The sequence below is a fragment of the Chelonia mydas genome, chromosome 24 (assembly GCF_015237465.2).
Source record: "Chelonia mydas isolate rCheMyd1 chromosome 24, rCheMyd1.pri.v2, whole genome shotgun sequence".
Taxonomy (NCBI): Eukaryota; Metazoa; Chordata; order Testudines; family Cheloniidae; genus Chelonia; species Chelonia mydas.
The window spans coordinates 393,800-408,314 of record NC_051264.2 but is presented as its reverse complement, the minus strand read 5'-3'; the positions used below and the strand labels follow the sequence as shown (position 1 = coordinate 408,314).

Sequence of the window (14,515 nt, the reverse complement as noted above, 5' to 3'; positions counted from 1 at the left end):
CCAAGGCAAGCCCCACGGCCCTGCCCTGGGGTATAGATCTGAGCCCATCCACAGGCAGCTGCTGCAGCCTTACAGTATCCCACTAGCCAGTTCAAGATGGGGAAAAGCAGATGGAGTGACCTCAAAGTAGTGCCCAGCTGAATGCCAGTGCTGCACGCTTTCCCCAGCCGTGCCCAGGGCTGCAAGCTTCCCTGCAGCAGTGCCTTGTCAGTCTCCAGTTAGGCTTCTAGCACAGTGTGCTGGCCCCTAGTCATGCCCACCTGGGACTCCCAGTACTGCCCCTGAGGCACAGCAGTGTCTGTCTACCCCCTGGGGGGGGGAATAGGGCTGGGCAGCAGGTGCCCCTGTGTCTGTCTGTCCCCAGGACATTTACTCACTGGAGGCGCTAGCAGCAGCCCCTCATTGTGCAGGAATTAGGCTCCATGACACAGGAGGAGTTCAGCCCCGATTAGCAGTTTCTCGTTAATTTGATTATTTCAGATTATGCTGACTCTGGGCCTTGGGCTCCCTGCATCCCTGGGTCCCTGTTTGGGAATGCCAGGGGCAGCGCTGCAGCCTACCAACTGTTTGTGTGGATGATGGTCAGTGGCACTGACAGCCGCCAGGGAGAGGGCCCCCTCGCTGGGGCTGGGAATCCCTCTGGAGCAAGGCGCATGTGAGGCCTGTGCCCCTTAGAGCCCTGGCTCTCACGGGCATGAAGCTCACCCATGCACCTTGCACCAGGGCTCTTCTGCTCCCTCATTCATGAGCCCAAGGAAAGAGGGAGTGCAGGGAGCACCTGCTGGGAGCCCCGGGGCTGGGCCATTGTATAGAAATTGGAACAGGTCCTACCTAGCCTGGCCCCTGGGGCTGGGGCAGGGCTGCTCTCCTGGCTTTGCTCCTTCCAGAGGGGGCTTCCCCCAGGAGATGACTATGAGTAACCACATCACAGTTAACCCTTTGGGCCTCATAAAAAGGTGGGAAATTACACTGGCCCCCCCTGCACAGATTGGCTTTGTGGGTGCAGGTCCCTAGGGCTCAGCAGAGCAGGGCTCTGTCTAGGCTGTTCTCTTGCATGCACTGAGGCCGGAGGAAGGGAAAAGAGCATTTGCTCAGAAATGTCATTTCTGCCCATATGGCCCGGATGCTGGGAGAGCTCAGACTTACTCACCAGTTCCCCAGTTCCATCTGCCTGGGTGACAGGGTCAGGCACCACAGAGCAGAGCTCAGGCTAATCACAGCCCCTGGACTGCCCAGTGGCTGTGAAGGGAGAGCAGCTCCAGGGGCAGGCCCTGTCTGCCCCAGTCCAGAGAAGAGAGTGGCACAGTCCAGCATGGCCCAAACCCCTGTAGCCCAGAAGAGCGAGCAGCCCAGCTCCCCCTCCTGCAGTGCTCTCCCACAGAGCCTGGCCCTGGGGTGTGTTAGATGCAGCCTCAAGGAGGCTGGGTTTGCAGCGATTAGTAGGAACTCTGTCCCATCAGCTTGTCCCTTGGAAGCCAGGAGCCTTCCATGGCCATTAGCCTCCAGCACTGCTATGGCCACGGAGAAGTGGGATTGGTGGGATTTAACTTTAGGGGCCCAGTGCCTCTGGGAGCAGCAGCAGCTGGTGAAAGGGATTACAGGGAGCTGGGCAGAGATTGATTAAAATGAGTTTAGTTGCAGATCAAGGGATCAAGGTAGATAACAGGGAGACTGCCAATCAGCACATGGGCACGAGCAGAAACGCATGGGGTGAGTGACCCGGGGGGGGGGGGGTGCTACAGCACCAGCCCAGCTGCTCCCTGATCCCAGGGAGGGGAAAACTTCCAGCACCAGCCCTGCCCCCATCACACAAGCTAGAGCTGTCCCTGGGGAACCTGCAGCAGAGGGACTTCCTGGGGAAAGAGCAGGTTTCTGGCTGCTCAGAAGCAGAGCCAGGGGAGTGTCTACCTCCTCTGGCCGTGCCCCAGCATTAGCCCCCTCCCCACATCCCAGCAGGATCCTGGCCACATGGGAAGCCCCCAGGGGCAGATGCCTGAACATGCTGCAGGGCCCTGGCAGCACCAATGCTCCACAGCCTGACACAGCTGCTGGGACAGGCTTCTTCCAGCAGGTGTGGGAGGAAGGAGCTAGTTCTGATAACTTTCCCAGAATCAGAGCCAGGGTGACGTAGGCTTGAGGTGTCAGCCCAGGGCGACTCCCACCCTGGGGCAGGAGCTCCTCAGCTGGTGAAGCACAGGATGGGCATGCCCCTTCCCCTGCCCATGCTCATACTGCTGTGCTGACCCCTCCGAGGGTGCCATCCACCCACCATGCCAGTGTGTGACTGAGTTCTAGTTGTCCCTGCCTCATGCTTCCATCCCCAGCCCCAATGTCCCCAGTGCCAACACCCTACCCACTCCCATGCCTTTGTGTTTGTCATCCTCACCCCAGCTGCCACCTTTCCACCCCATGCCAAGGGGTCCAGGAGCCACAACAGCTCCTGGTTGGGCCTCCCTGGGCAGTGGCAGAATCCTAGCTGGGAGGACATAGGTGAGGGGAGTTTGTGTTCTGGAGTCTAGGACCTTCCTCCCTCATTTCCCTCTGGGTCTGGGGCGGTCCCTCTGGTGATGCTGGTGATGTATCCACAGAGCCCCTGGGGGGCTGGTTCAGTAATGCCAGGGAAGCAGTCCTGGGTGGGAAGGTTTACTGGCTGAAGCCTGGAAGCTGTGTGGTACAGGCAGGGCCAAAGCATAGAGTGAAGAGGCAGGAGCAGGGAGCTTCCAGTGTGGGAGATGGAAGCATCTGCCCCAGCCCCTCTCTCCCAGCAGCTCCTCACGATACCTTCACCACCCGCATGATGTTGGTGTAGCCGGCACCAGGTCTCCAGCCTGTCACGATAATGACGACATCATTGGAGCAGAGGAATCCATGCACCCTCCCTGGGGAGGAGAAGGAGCTGGTGAGTGAGGGGAGAGCAGGCTGGGGAAAGGTCAGGCAGGAGCAGCGGGGGCAAGGTGGCCTTGGGGGTCCCCATGGAGCAGCAGGGGGATGGGAAGCTGGCTGGGCCAGACAGATGGCGTGACGGGAATTGCTGGGGGCTGGGTGGAGTAGTTGGGACTGGGCACTGGGGGAAAGGTCGTGCTGGGCATGGGGTAGAGGGGAGCTGGCTGGGTTAGGCAGGTGTTGTGGGGAGGGTCACATTTACCCATCTCTATGCTGAACTGCACTCTGCGATCCACATCATCTGCCCACACCTTCTGCTGTACCCCCCGATAAAGCACAGGGAAGACGCCCCGGCACAGGTGCACCTGGCGTGCCACCTGCTCATTCCGTGTCAAGGCGATGATGAGGGCACGAGGCCGGTAGTGGGAGAGCAGCTGTGCAGACCTGTGAGAAAGGCGGGAGGTTAAGAGGAGTAAAACAGCCTCAATCCACATATTCGCTCCCTGGATTCAGCCTGGTATGCAGGATAGCCCTGTCTCCATTCAGGTCTGTGAGATCTGGAAGCGCTGCGAGCTCCCTGCAGAAAGGGTGCTAAACAGGCCAGGAGTTAGTGATACACATTGTTCCAAGGGGAAGGTTCCAACCAACTAGTCTCCTCCTCTGTGCTGCCCCCTCCCCTGGGCACCCTCAAAGGTACAGCCTCCACACAGGAGCCTGGCTCCACGCTCTCTCCAAGAGCACAGCCCCAATCCCAGGAGAACCAGCCCTTCACCTCTTACCTGCCCGAAGTGGTCAGCACAATGATGGCCGCAGCGCAGCACTTGAAGGATGCCTCCACGGCCCCAATGGCTGTCACCTCGGTGGGGTCCTGGCTCAGAGGAGTGACCTTGCGCAACTCCTCAAACAGCTGCTGGTTATAGATGGCAGCCTCAGCCTCCCTGGCGATCTGCAGAGAGACCAAGCAGCTGGTGAATGATCTCACTACAGCCAATACACCCGACCCCCCCTACAGTATGCCCTGCTAGGGGAGACTGGGCCAAGAGCTGGGAGCTCCCTCCAAAGCCACACTTCCATCCCACTCCCTATAGCGCCTCCTGCTGGGAGAGGCCAGGCTGAAGTGCTCTCACATCTCTCTAGGGTACGCACCACATGCTGCATGCGCACAGCTTCCACAGGGTAGGCCCCCTTGGCCGTCTCTCCTGACAACATGATGCAGTCAGCTCCATCCAGCACAGCATTGGCCACGTCGCTGCTCTCTGCCCGGGTGGGACGGGGCTTCTTGATCATGCTCTCCAGCATCTGTGGGGGAAAGGGAGGGAGACATCAGGGACATGTTTCACATGATGATGAGGCCTAATCCTCATCGCTAGCGCCAGACCAGCACTTCACCCAGCATTCCCAGTGTCCAGGGCTCCCACACAAATATAGGGGTTGGGGGTTTTGCCTAGTCCCCCAGACCTGGCGGGGCAGAATCTGGAGTCCCCAGCTGGGCACAGCAGAGTTGGGTCTGTCCATGTCGGCTCCTACTGCTCAGGAGACTGGGCTAACCTGCGTAGCACAGATCACAGGCTTCCCGGCACGGTTGCAGCGGCCAATCATCATCTTCTGAGCCAGGAAGACTTTCTCTGCTGGGATTTCGATGCCCAGGTCCCCACGAGCCACCATGATCCCATCACTGGCTTCCAGGATCTCATCGAACCTACAGCCAGGACAGAGCCAGGCTAAGCACTATGGGCAGGGCCCAGAAGATACCCGGCCCTGGTGTCCGCCACCCCAGCCAGCTCACAGAAAGTACTGCACTGCTGCAGAGAGTGTTAACAGAAGCAGTGAGTCTAGCGGTTAGTGTGCAGGAAGGAGAGTCGGGAGCTCTGGGCAAGAGGAGGTCACAAGTAGGAGTTTCTTTTTCCCATGGCCGATTTTACAGGTGGACAGACAGGGCAGTGTTCCGGACTGCCCGATTCCTGGGACTGCACCCAGCTGGTGCAATTCACCTGTGTGTGGGGGGGAGGGCGGGGGCAGATGGACACCAGGTACTGGGGATGTAGAGATACACAGACAAAGGGGCAGATCACTCAGTGCAGTGTGTAGCTGAGGGTGATCGGTGGGGCAGAGGGGCAGACGGACACAGGGCAGAGATGGACATGAGGGGGCAGGTGCTTGGTGGAGCGGAGGGACAGATGGATGCAGGGCAGAGATGGACATCTGGGACAGACAGACAAGATGGACACAGTGGGGGTGGGTGCTCATTGGGGCACAGGAACAGATGGATGCAGCAGGACTGGGAGATGGACATGGGGTGGCCAGGGTGCTCAGTGGGACATAGGAACAAATGGACGGGAGGGTGAGTACTCGGTGGGGCAGAAGGGTAGACGAGACGGTTACTTTCTGACACCCTCGTGGTTCTCGATCTTGCTGATGATCTTGATAGCGCGGCCACGCTCGCCCAGCACGTCCCGGATGGCGGCCACATCCGCGGCTTTGCGGATGAAGGAGGCAAAGATCATGTCCACACCATGCTGCAGCCCGAAGTGCAGGTCACGGATGTCCCGCTCAGACACAGCTGGGAGGTCAACCTCTGCCCCTGGCAGGTTGACCCCCTTACGGCTGCATAGCATCCCCCCATTTTCCACCTCCGTTATGCAGCTGTCAGCACCTGGCCAGAGAGAGAGCGGCAGGGTCAGGCTGAGACACCCTGCCCAAGGGAGTAGCATGAGGCACAGAGGGGCCAGCATGGAAGCTCCAGGGGGCAACAGGGGGCACAGAAGGGGCAGGGGTGAGGGAATCACATGGAAAGGGGACAGGTGACTTAGGCCGGGGGGGGGGGGCAGCACAGACATGCGGGGGCAACAAGGAGCAGTACAGACACTCCAGGAGCGTGGGCTGGGAGCGAGTGCAGAGCCCCACAGAGTGTGGGGGGACGTACTGATTTCCTTGACCAGCAGGGAGATGAGCCCATCATCTACAAAGATCTTCCCACCGACCTTGACGACGTTGGGGAGGTTCTTGTAATCCACCCAGATGGTGGCCTGGTCGCAGCACTCCTTGAAGGCATCATCAGTGGTGACTGTCACCCGGGAGCCCTTCACTAGCTCCACCTCCATGTTCTCGCCCTGCAGCAGCACGGATGGGATTGGGGCTCCATCACAGCCTGGCCTTCCCTGATCCAGCTAGACCAGCTCTGCTCACCGCAGCCCAGTCCACGATGCACCAGCCCCTCACAGTCACCTTCCCAAGCCTTCTGACAATGCTCCCCCACCCCCAGCACCCACTGCCCCCATGCCCAGCTGCCTGACCCCTCCAATGACACTTTCTGCAGCAGAGCTGGGCAGACCCCCGCACCCCGTTTTGCTGCTGATCTTGCCATACTCACCGCTTTCACCAGCCCCGTACGGATTTCTGGCCCCTTGGTGTCCAGGGCGATGGCCACAGGGCGGTAGAAAAGGGGGTTGGAGGCAAAGCTCTCAGTTGCCTCCCGGATGTTTTCAATGGATCCAGCATGATACTGTTGGAGAAGAAGGGCTGGATCTGCAGGGCAGAGTCCATCCAAAGGCCCTGTGCCTTGACCCCAGGGACCCTGCCCCACCCTGGGGTCTCTGCACCTTCACCACTATCCTTACCCATCCTGGGACCCTGCCCCGCCCCTCCCCTTTCCCCAGGGTCTCTGTGCTCTGCCTCTGGGACTCTAACCCCAGGGTGGGCCCCATCCTGGGTCTGCCTCCAAGTCTGCAGGAATAATTTCCCATCCCAGCTTCTTCCCCCAGGAACCCAGAATGAGGAATCTTCCTCGTTCCAGCCTCACCAGACAGGACTGGAAGCCAATCACAGGGCAGGATTGCTCCCCAGCTGTCTCCAGTGTGCAGGATATTCCCTAACTGTGCACTACCAAGATCCCACCACCATCCTGAGAGACTGGTGGTTCCTGGTGTGATGCGATGCTCGGCGTGTGCCTCCCCCCGTACCTCATGTGAGCCATGCGAGAAGTTCAGGCGTGCGATGTTCATTCCAGCCTTAATCATCTCCCTCAGCATCTCCACAGAACGGGAGGCAGGACCTTTAACAGCATGGGGCTCCGGTGAGTACTGCTGATGGGCAGGTGCCTCCCCCCCAATCCATTCCCCTCCCACCCTGCAGGTGCCTCCCAACCCACCTCATGGACTCCCCTCCCCAGCAGGTGTCTCACATTTTGTTTTTATGCCCCAGGAGCTCACCTGTGCCCCTCACTTAGGGTGACCAGATGCCCTGATTTTATAGGGACAGTCCCAATTTTTGGGTCTTTTTCTTATATAGGCTCCTATTACCCTCTACCCCTGTCCCAATTTTTCACACTTGCTGTCTGGTCACCCTGCTCTCACTCACCCTAGATGGGTCCCTCAAACTCTTATCCAAACCCAGTGTCCCTTAGAGCAGTGGTTCTCAATGACTGGCCCGCGGACTGATGCCGGTCCCTGACATCTCCTAACACAGTTTAAGAAGGCAGCAAGCTGGTCCCTGGTATCAAAAAGGTTGAGAAACACTGCCTTAGGGGAGCCAGCACCCCTGCTGGTCATTAGCTGCAGCTGTGAGTCCTCCCAAGGTTTAGCTGCAGCAGTCCATGTGGGGGAGAGGGTGGGTACCTATGGTGCAGATGATGCCGGTGTTGCGGGTCGTGATGGGCTCAGAGTCTATGTCCAGCAAACAGAGATGCTCCAGGAAGGTGTCAGCCATGGCAGCAGTCAGCTGGTGCCTCTGGAAAAAGGCCGTGCTGAGCTCCTGGGTGAGCTGGGCCATGTTGTCCAGCAGCCTCAACTCAGCACCTGCTGACACAGGGACAACTCCTGTGTTAGGACCCTGCCAGTGGCGCTCTCCCAAGGGCCCTCAACCCAGGCACTGGGTCAGGTTGCTTGCCTGGGTCTCTCCCACGCAGGTGAGGCAGGCAGGAAGTGGCACAGCCTTATCAAGGCGCCTGCCAAGTGTCCTGTGATCACTGCTGTGCCTCATGACCAGAGTGTTCACAGCATTGCTGCTCCCTGAGTGCTAGAACTCACACTACAGAGACCCACCGGCCTGGCCATCTGGAGCCCCTAGATGATCGCTTCCCAGGACTCAATGAAGGAGCTGCTGAGCAGGGCCCAGACTCACCTTCCATGGTGTGGATCCAGAATCCCCAGGGACTCACCTGCCCACCAGCTTCTGGCTCCAAGCCTTCAGTCACATGTGTCCCTGGGACGGACACTCCCAGCTCAGAGGTCACATAAACTAGTTAAAGACTCACCAGACCCAGGCTGACCCTGCAGCTGACTGACAGCACAGGAGAGGCCATTACCCAGTCCCAGGAGATGGCGGCACCACCTGGGATGCCACCCAAGCTGCACACCCCTATAGAACAGGGGCTTGAGCTGCTGTCAGCCTGATAACAATATCCAGACCCTGGGGCCTGAGCTGTGGGTACCAGATACTCCCACCCAACCCCTCAAATTTGTCATTGGGCACCCGCACCATCCGCCCCACCTGCGGCCCCACAAGGACAGAAAGATGCAGAGCCGGAGTCTGTGTGGACAGAAAGACCGCACCCATTCCAGTCTCAGTGGGAACTTGGGAGTCTGCCCCAGCTGGGATAATACGAAGGGCCCAGGGCCAGTCCTTAGCCATGGGGTGACAGGAAAGGCCTGGCATTTCTATCTCAGACACTGTTATTACTAATGCTCCTGTGGCACTAGGACATCACAGATACTCCTTGGATCCCATAGACATGCCCCCCACCCTAGAGAAGGAGGGGTAGGCCTGGGGTGACTAGGAATAGGCCAGGGGAAGCCAGTGGAGTTGTACTGTGGGAGAGTCAGGCCCCAGCTCCAAGGTCCGTCCCCAGGAGGAGAGAGGCAAGGGTGAGGGCCCTTGCCAGGATAGGGGCTGCAGTCTGTGCTCCCCCCGCCCCCTGGCAAGTCTGCACAGGAGGGGGGACCTGCCTGCACCGCAATTGGGGCACCCACCTCGCTCAGGTTTTGCTGCTGCGTTTCCTTCCCAGCGGCTCTGTGGCGACGCCCAAGTGAAAAATGAGGAAGTGGCAGATGTTTCCTTACTCTCTGCCAGCCCCTTTTGAGCCACCCATTCTCAACCCCTCCCTGCTGCTCCCTGGCCCAGGCGCTGTCCCACCCGCATCCAAAGCAGCTGGGGGCATCCTCTTCCTGAACGGTTAACCCAAACCCAATTTATTGGCTCAGCCCAATGCTGGGGGGGTCCCAGTTATAGCAACTCCCAGCCTCAATCCCTGCCCCATGAACCACGCATCTCTTCCCCCCTCCCCCCCAATGCTGGTATGTGTCCTAAGAGCCCAATTTCCTCTCTGGGTAGGTGTCAACTGATTCTCCCATCTGCCTGTTCCTGCTCCCAGGGGAGGGCCACAACACCCTTGCTTTGGCTTCCTGTCCAGGCAGGTGACTGCTGCTCCCTTTGGACAATCAGGCCTGGGGAGGAGAGGGATTATGGGGGCTTCCAAAGAGTCTGGCACTGGTAGCCTCTTCAGCTCCTGGAGCAGCCCAGAATCCCTTACAGACACTTAGCCCCCCCCCGCGCCCCCCCCCGCTGTGCCTACTGGAGGTGCAGCCCAGAATCTCAGTCCTAGTATAGACAGGCTGCCAACCCCTGCCACGCTCAAGGGTCAAATTCCTTACAGTCATCAGACCCAATCCCCTCCCCTCCGCTCCCTTCCCCTCCCCATCACACCCAACTCCCCTCCCCTCCACCCCCTTCCCCTCCCCATCACACCCAACTCCCCTCCCCTCCGCCCCCTTCGCCTCCCCATCACACCCAACTCCCCTCCCCTCCACCCCCTTCCCCTCCCCATCACACCCAACTCCCCTCCCCTCCACCCCCTTCCCCTCCCCATCACACCCAACTCCCCTCCCCTCCACCCCCTTCCCCTCCCCATCACACCCAACTCCCCTCCCCTCCGCCCCTTCCCCATCACACCCAACCCCCTCCCTTCAACCCCTTCCCCTCCCCTTCACACCCACCCCCCTCCCCTCTGCCCCTTCCCCTCCCCATCACACCCAACTCCCCTCCCCTCCGCCCCCTTCCCCTCCCCATCACACCCAACTCCCCTCCCCTCCGCCCCCTTCCCATCACACCCAACTCCCCTCCCCTCCGCCCCTTCCCCTCCCCATCACACCCAACTCCCCTCCCCTCTGCCCCTTCCCCTCCCCTCCCCATCACACCCAACCCCCTCCCCTCCGCCCCTTCCCCTTCCCATCACACCCAACTCCCCTCCCCATCACACCCAACCCCCTCCCTTCAACCCCTTCCCCTCCCCATCACACCCAACCCCCTCCCCTCCGCCCCCTCCCCATCACACCCAACTCCCCACCCCTCAGCCCCTTCCCCTCCCCATCACATCCACCCCCCCTCCCCTCTGCCCCTTCCCCTCCCCGTCACCCCCAACTCCCCTCCCCATCACACCCTAATCTAAAGGGTTAACATTTGCAGGTTCCCGCCCATAACCCTCCTCTAGCCTCCTCCAATCACAAGGCCCACTAAGGGGTAGCTCCGCCCCTTCACCCTCCTACTGGCTCAGAGTTCCCGAGGCCATCCTCATACGATGGAGCTGACCAATGAGCGCTGCCGCCTGCCAGGGTCCGCCACGGGGCCCCCCCTCCCTTCCCGAGGCATGCCGGGAGCTGTAGTTCGTGGACGGAGGAGCGGCGCCGGCTGCCGCGGGCGTCTGACAGCCGAGAACCACAAGCCCCAGCGTGCCGCGCGGCCCGGCGGGTCCCGCCCCCAGCGGCGGCAGGTGGGTGCCGGGCTGGGGCGGGGCGGCCCACTGGACCCGGGTCTTGCAGGCAGCGCGATGAGCGGGGCTGGGGCAGCGGCGGACAGGGCGGCCTTCGTGGGCTTCTTCCCGCAGGTGCTCCGGGACCTCACCGCGGAGGGGCTCCGGCACCCCGAGGTGGGCGACGCGGTCGCCCGGCTGAAGGAGGTGAGGCGGGGGCTGCGGGGCTCGAGGTCCGCGGGCCAGGGCGCGCCTGGGGGGCACGTAGGCCCTGGGCGCTTCTGCCCGCGCGGACGCTGCTGGCACTTCCAGCTGCCGTCTGTAGGCTTCAGAGTGAACGTCTGGCTGCGATGAAGAGCCCCTCCCCCAAGCTGTTGTGTCAGACCGCCTGCAGGTTCGCTGGGCCGGTTATGTTCCGTTCGCCCTTGCTCTCCAGGGGGATCGGTCCCTAGCTGTTGATTGTATGGCAGTGCTGTGACCCTAAGGCAGGGCCATCATCCCCCTGAGACCAGGGCCAGACTCCTCCTCACAGGGCGCACAATGCAGGCGGGCTTTGTACCTCTCTGAGCCGTGGGCAGGGAGCTGTGGGATGGGGTCCTCCTGGGATGACTGCACAGCTTCCTTTCCCCTTGTGTCCTCTCCAGATTCTGGAATACAACACCCCAGGTGGGAAGTATAACCGGGGCCTGACAGTGCTGGCTGCCTTCCGGGAGCTGGTGGGGCCAGAGCAGCAGGACCCAGAAAGCTTCCAACGTGCCTTGACCGTTGGCTGGTGCATCGAGCTGGTTAGTGTGTGCTCTGAATTGGGCTCTACCTGGAGAAGAAGATGCTCCTATTGGGGCAGCATTTCAGTGTCAAGGTGGGATTTGGGGATGCAGAAGCCGTGTAATGGGGCCTTGTGCAAGTTTATGTTACAACTCCTTTTATTGTAGCTCCAAGCTTTTTTACTGGTGGCTGATGACATTATGGACTTCTCACTCACCCGACGTGGCCAACCCTGCTGGTATAAGAAGGTAATAGAGGTTGTCCGGGTCTGAGTGGGGGCACTGGGGAGGGTGGGCATGGGGGTGGGATGCCTGGGGTATTGGGGGAGAGGTTGAGGAGTCTCTAGAAAGTGTGGGGGGAGTGGTGCCTGGGTGGCTGGGCCTGCTGATATAACCTGTCCCTCTTCTGTTGCAGGAGGGAATTGGTTTGGATGCTGTGAATGATTCCTTCCTCCTCGAGTCCTGTATCTACCAGTTGCTGAAGAAATACTGCCGGCAGCAGCCCTACTACGTGCACCTGCTTGAGCTCTTCCTGGAGGTGGGGCTGGTCCCTGTGCCCCCAAGATTTCCCATCTACTCCCATCCTTGGGTCACCCCCACCCCATCGCACTCAAAGGCACGTCAGACCTTGTTCAAGTCTCTCTGCTTTGTTCTTGGAAAGTCTCTGCCTTTCCTGTGCATTGCCCTGGGGCTGCATCCCTGCAGCATTGGAGGGGAGTGCCTGCGGGGCAGTGACAGTGAGATGGCAGCTCCTGCCCCCTCTCTTCAGTGATGGTGAGGGGGCAGGCACTCAGGCTCCCCATGTGCTGCCTGGGGTAGGTGGCTCCTGGGTCTCTCCTCAGAGAGTAACGTGAAAATTATCATGTAGGGTTGGGTCCATAACATCTCTTGTCCCCAGACCACATACCAGACCGAGCTGGGACAGACACTGGACCTCATCTCTGCTCCACCTGGCCACGTTGATCTTAGTCGTTTCACTGTGGAGAGGTGAGGTGCTGGGGCAGAAGAATCCTGCCCAGTGCGGGTGCGGGAGGAGTGGAGTCCTGGGTACTGTATGTTGAGAGGTGACCTTAACTCTCAAATAGTCCTGTCACTTCAAAGTTCTGTTGGGCACCTCTGTCTAGCTTTGGGGTGGTCAGAGAGGGGTGCTCATCTCTCTGCTAGGCCCATCGGGCTCTGGGGACAGCCCTGCAGGAGCAACTTATCACTCCAAACCAGCTGGAGAAGGGACACTTGATTCCCCTGTTGTTGAGCAGGACTTGTACCCGGCCCCTCCCACAGGAAGTGACCCCAGTGTCTGTGCAGACCAGAAACAGGGACTTAAGTTGACCTGAGGCCAGCGTTAGTGAGTGTGGATACTGTCTGGCAGGTACAAGGCAATCGTTAAATACAAGACGGCCTTCTATTCCTTCTACCTGCCGGTTGCGGCTGCTATGTACATGGTGAGTGTAACTCCAGCTGCTGGTTACGTGGGTTCAAGCAGCAATGGAGAGGCCATGGGGTGTGAGCCCGGCGGACCGGGGGAGTGGGGATGTGTGGGTGGGAGGCTGGGATGGAGGGGAGCTGATGTCTGAGGATCGGTGCAGTGGGGTAGGGAAGAAAGGTGGTGGGGAAGGATATTACAGGCTGGGAGATGCAGGTGCTGGAATATGCCAGCAAGTGTCTCAGCCCCTCCCATCTCTCAGGCCGGCATTGACAGCGAGGAGGAGCATGCCAACGCCAAAGCCATCTTGCTGGAGATGGGAGAGTTCTTCCAGATCCAGGTAGGAGACTCCTCCCTGCCCCAGGGTGCTCCTGGGCTCTGGGAAGCTTACAGTGAGGAGGCCTGTAACTGGCTCTCTGCCCATAGGATGACTTTCTTGACTGCTTTGGGGATCCAAACCTGACGGGTAAGATTGGCACTGACATCCAGGACAACAAGTGCAGCTGGCTGGTGGTGGAGTGCCTGCACCGCGTCTCGCCAGAGCAGAGGCAGCTCCTGGAGGTAACATCAGCAGCTGGTTAGAGGGTGGGGAGGGAGCTTGGCACAGGTGGAAAACAGTCCTGACCCTGAGGTACCAGCTGCCAGCTTGGCTCCAGCTTTGTTCCCGTAGCGTGAACCTGTTGGTGGAGAAGGGGTACAGTTCTGTACCCTAATGTGTATCTGGAAAAGCTCACTGGGCATGAGAAGTCCTGCCAATCAGACCCTGACAGCTGCTAGGCTCATAGTTGGGGGTCTAGTGATAAAAGTGCTGAGCCCTATGACAGGAGGATGCAGATCCCAAAACTGGGGGAGGTGATGGCTCCTGGTGCAGCTGGTCGTGGCAGCCAGCAGCTCCATTCCAGGCTGGGCCTTGTCTGACCCTGTTCCTTGGCTTCCAGGAAAACTATGGGCAAAAGGAGCCGGAGAAGGTGGCCACGGTGAAGGAGCTGTATGAAACTGTGGGCATGAGGACAGCCTACCACGAGTGTGAGGAGATCAGCTACTGCCGCCTGGAGGAGCTGATTGAGAAACATGCCAACCACCTCCCCAAAGCAATTTTCCTTGGCCTGGCCCAGAAGATCTACAAGCGTCAGAAATGACAGGGTGGGCTGGCTCCTCAGGGCTGTGACAGGAAAGGCTTTGACAGGCCTCCTTCCACGAGGCCCAGCTTCTGGCATGGGAGCTGACTCTGCAAACTCATCTGCTTAGGGGAAGGTGACGCCTTCCCTGTGCGCATTCCATTGGGGATGGCGACCCATATAGCACCTGATATGGTTCCTTGCTGCCTTATGTTGGAGTGAAGGACAGAAGCCCACTGTCCATGTGACAGATCAGCTGTGATAGCAGAGATGCAAAGCGTTTGTATCAATAAACATAAGTTATTGTAGCGGCTGCCTGTGTGATTATGGGGACACACCCTGCCCTGAGAGCCTCTGCCTCTCTCACCAACACACCTGCCTGCTCACCTGCTGTGAACAGTATTGCTGGCCATCAGGCCTGGGGTGGACGTGGGATCTGGTCCCAAAGGGCTCAGCTGGCCCAGAGATGATGATGGGGGGAGGGATAGCTCAGTGGCGGGGGGAGGGATAGCTCAGTGGTTTGAGCATTGGCCTGCTAAACCCAGGGTTGTGAGTTCAATCCTTGAGGGGGCCATTTAGGGATCTG

The 14,515-nt window shown here is 59.7% G+C and overlaps 2 protein-coding genes across 9 annotated transcripts; one reads left to right on the top strand and one right to left on the bottom strand.

Moving 5' to 3' along the window:
• Window positions 1–2,629: 2,629 nt before the first annotated feature.
• Window positions 2,630–9,109, bottom strand: PKLR (pyruvate kinase L/R). Of its 3 annotated transcripts, none has more exons than XM_027830257.3 (11): window positions 8,850–9,109; window positions 7,497–7,676; window positions 6,843–6,934; window positions 6,254–6,385; window positions 5,807–5,993; window positions 5,266–5,536; window positions 4,432–4,582; window positions 4,030–4,182; window positions 3,663–3,829; window positions 3,146–3,327; window positions 2,630–2,879 (listed from the first exon to the last, which is right to left on the bottom strand). In XM_027830257.3, exons 2-11 carry the CDS (start codon window positions 7,648–7,650, stop codon window positions 2,773–2,775), a joined length of 1,596 nt encoding a protein of 531 aa, XP_027686058.1. In that variant the 5' UTR covers window positions 7,651–7,676; window positions 8,850–9,109; the 3' UTR covers window positions 2,630–2,772. The 3 variants fall into 3 exon arrangements, with proteins under 3 accessions (XP_027686058.1, XP_043391346.1, XP_037739572.1); XM_043535411.1 differs by lacking the exon at window positions 8,850–9,109 and adding an exon at window positions 8,002–8,144; XM_037883644.2 differs by lacking the exon at window positions 8,850–9,109 and adding an exon at window positions 8,039–8,125.
• Window positions 9,110–10,480: 1,371 nt separating this feature from the next.
• On the top strand, window positions 10,481–14,237 carry FDPS (farnesyl diphosphate synthase). Of its 6 annotated transcripts, none has more exons than XM_043535447.1 (9): window positions 10,481–10,645; window positions 11,269–11,409; window positions 11,557–11,637; window positions 11,804–11,926; window positions 12,287–12,375; window positions 12,758–12,830; window positions 13,074–13,151; window positions 13,238–13,372; window positions 13,750–14,237. In XM_043535447.1, the coding sequence occupies exons 1-9, from the start codon at window positions 10,523–10,525 to the stop codon at window positions 13,948–13,950; spliced, it is 1,044 nt and encodes a 347-aa protein (XP_043391382.1). In that variant the 5' UTR covers window positions 10,481–10,522; the 3' UTR covers window positions 13,951–14,237. The 6 variants fall into 6 exon arrangements, with proteins under 6 accessions (XP_043391382.1, XP_043391381.1, XP_037739231.1 ...); XM_043535446.1 differs by having other exon boundaries at window positions 11,804–12,004; window positions 12,257–12,375; XM_037883303.1 differs by having other exon boundaries at window positions 10,508–10,831.
• The last annotated feature ends 278 nt before the right edge of the window (window positions 14,238–14,515 follow it).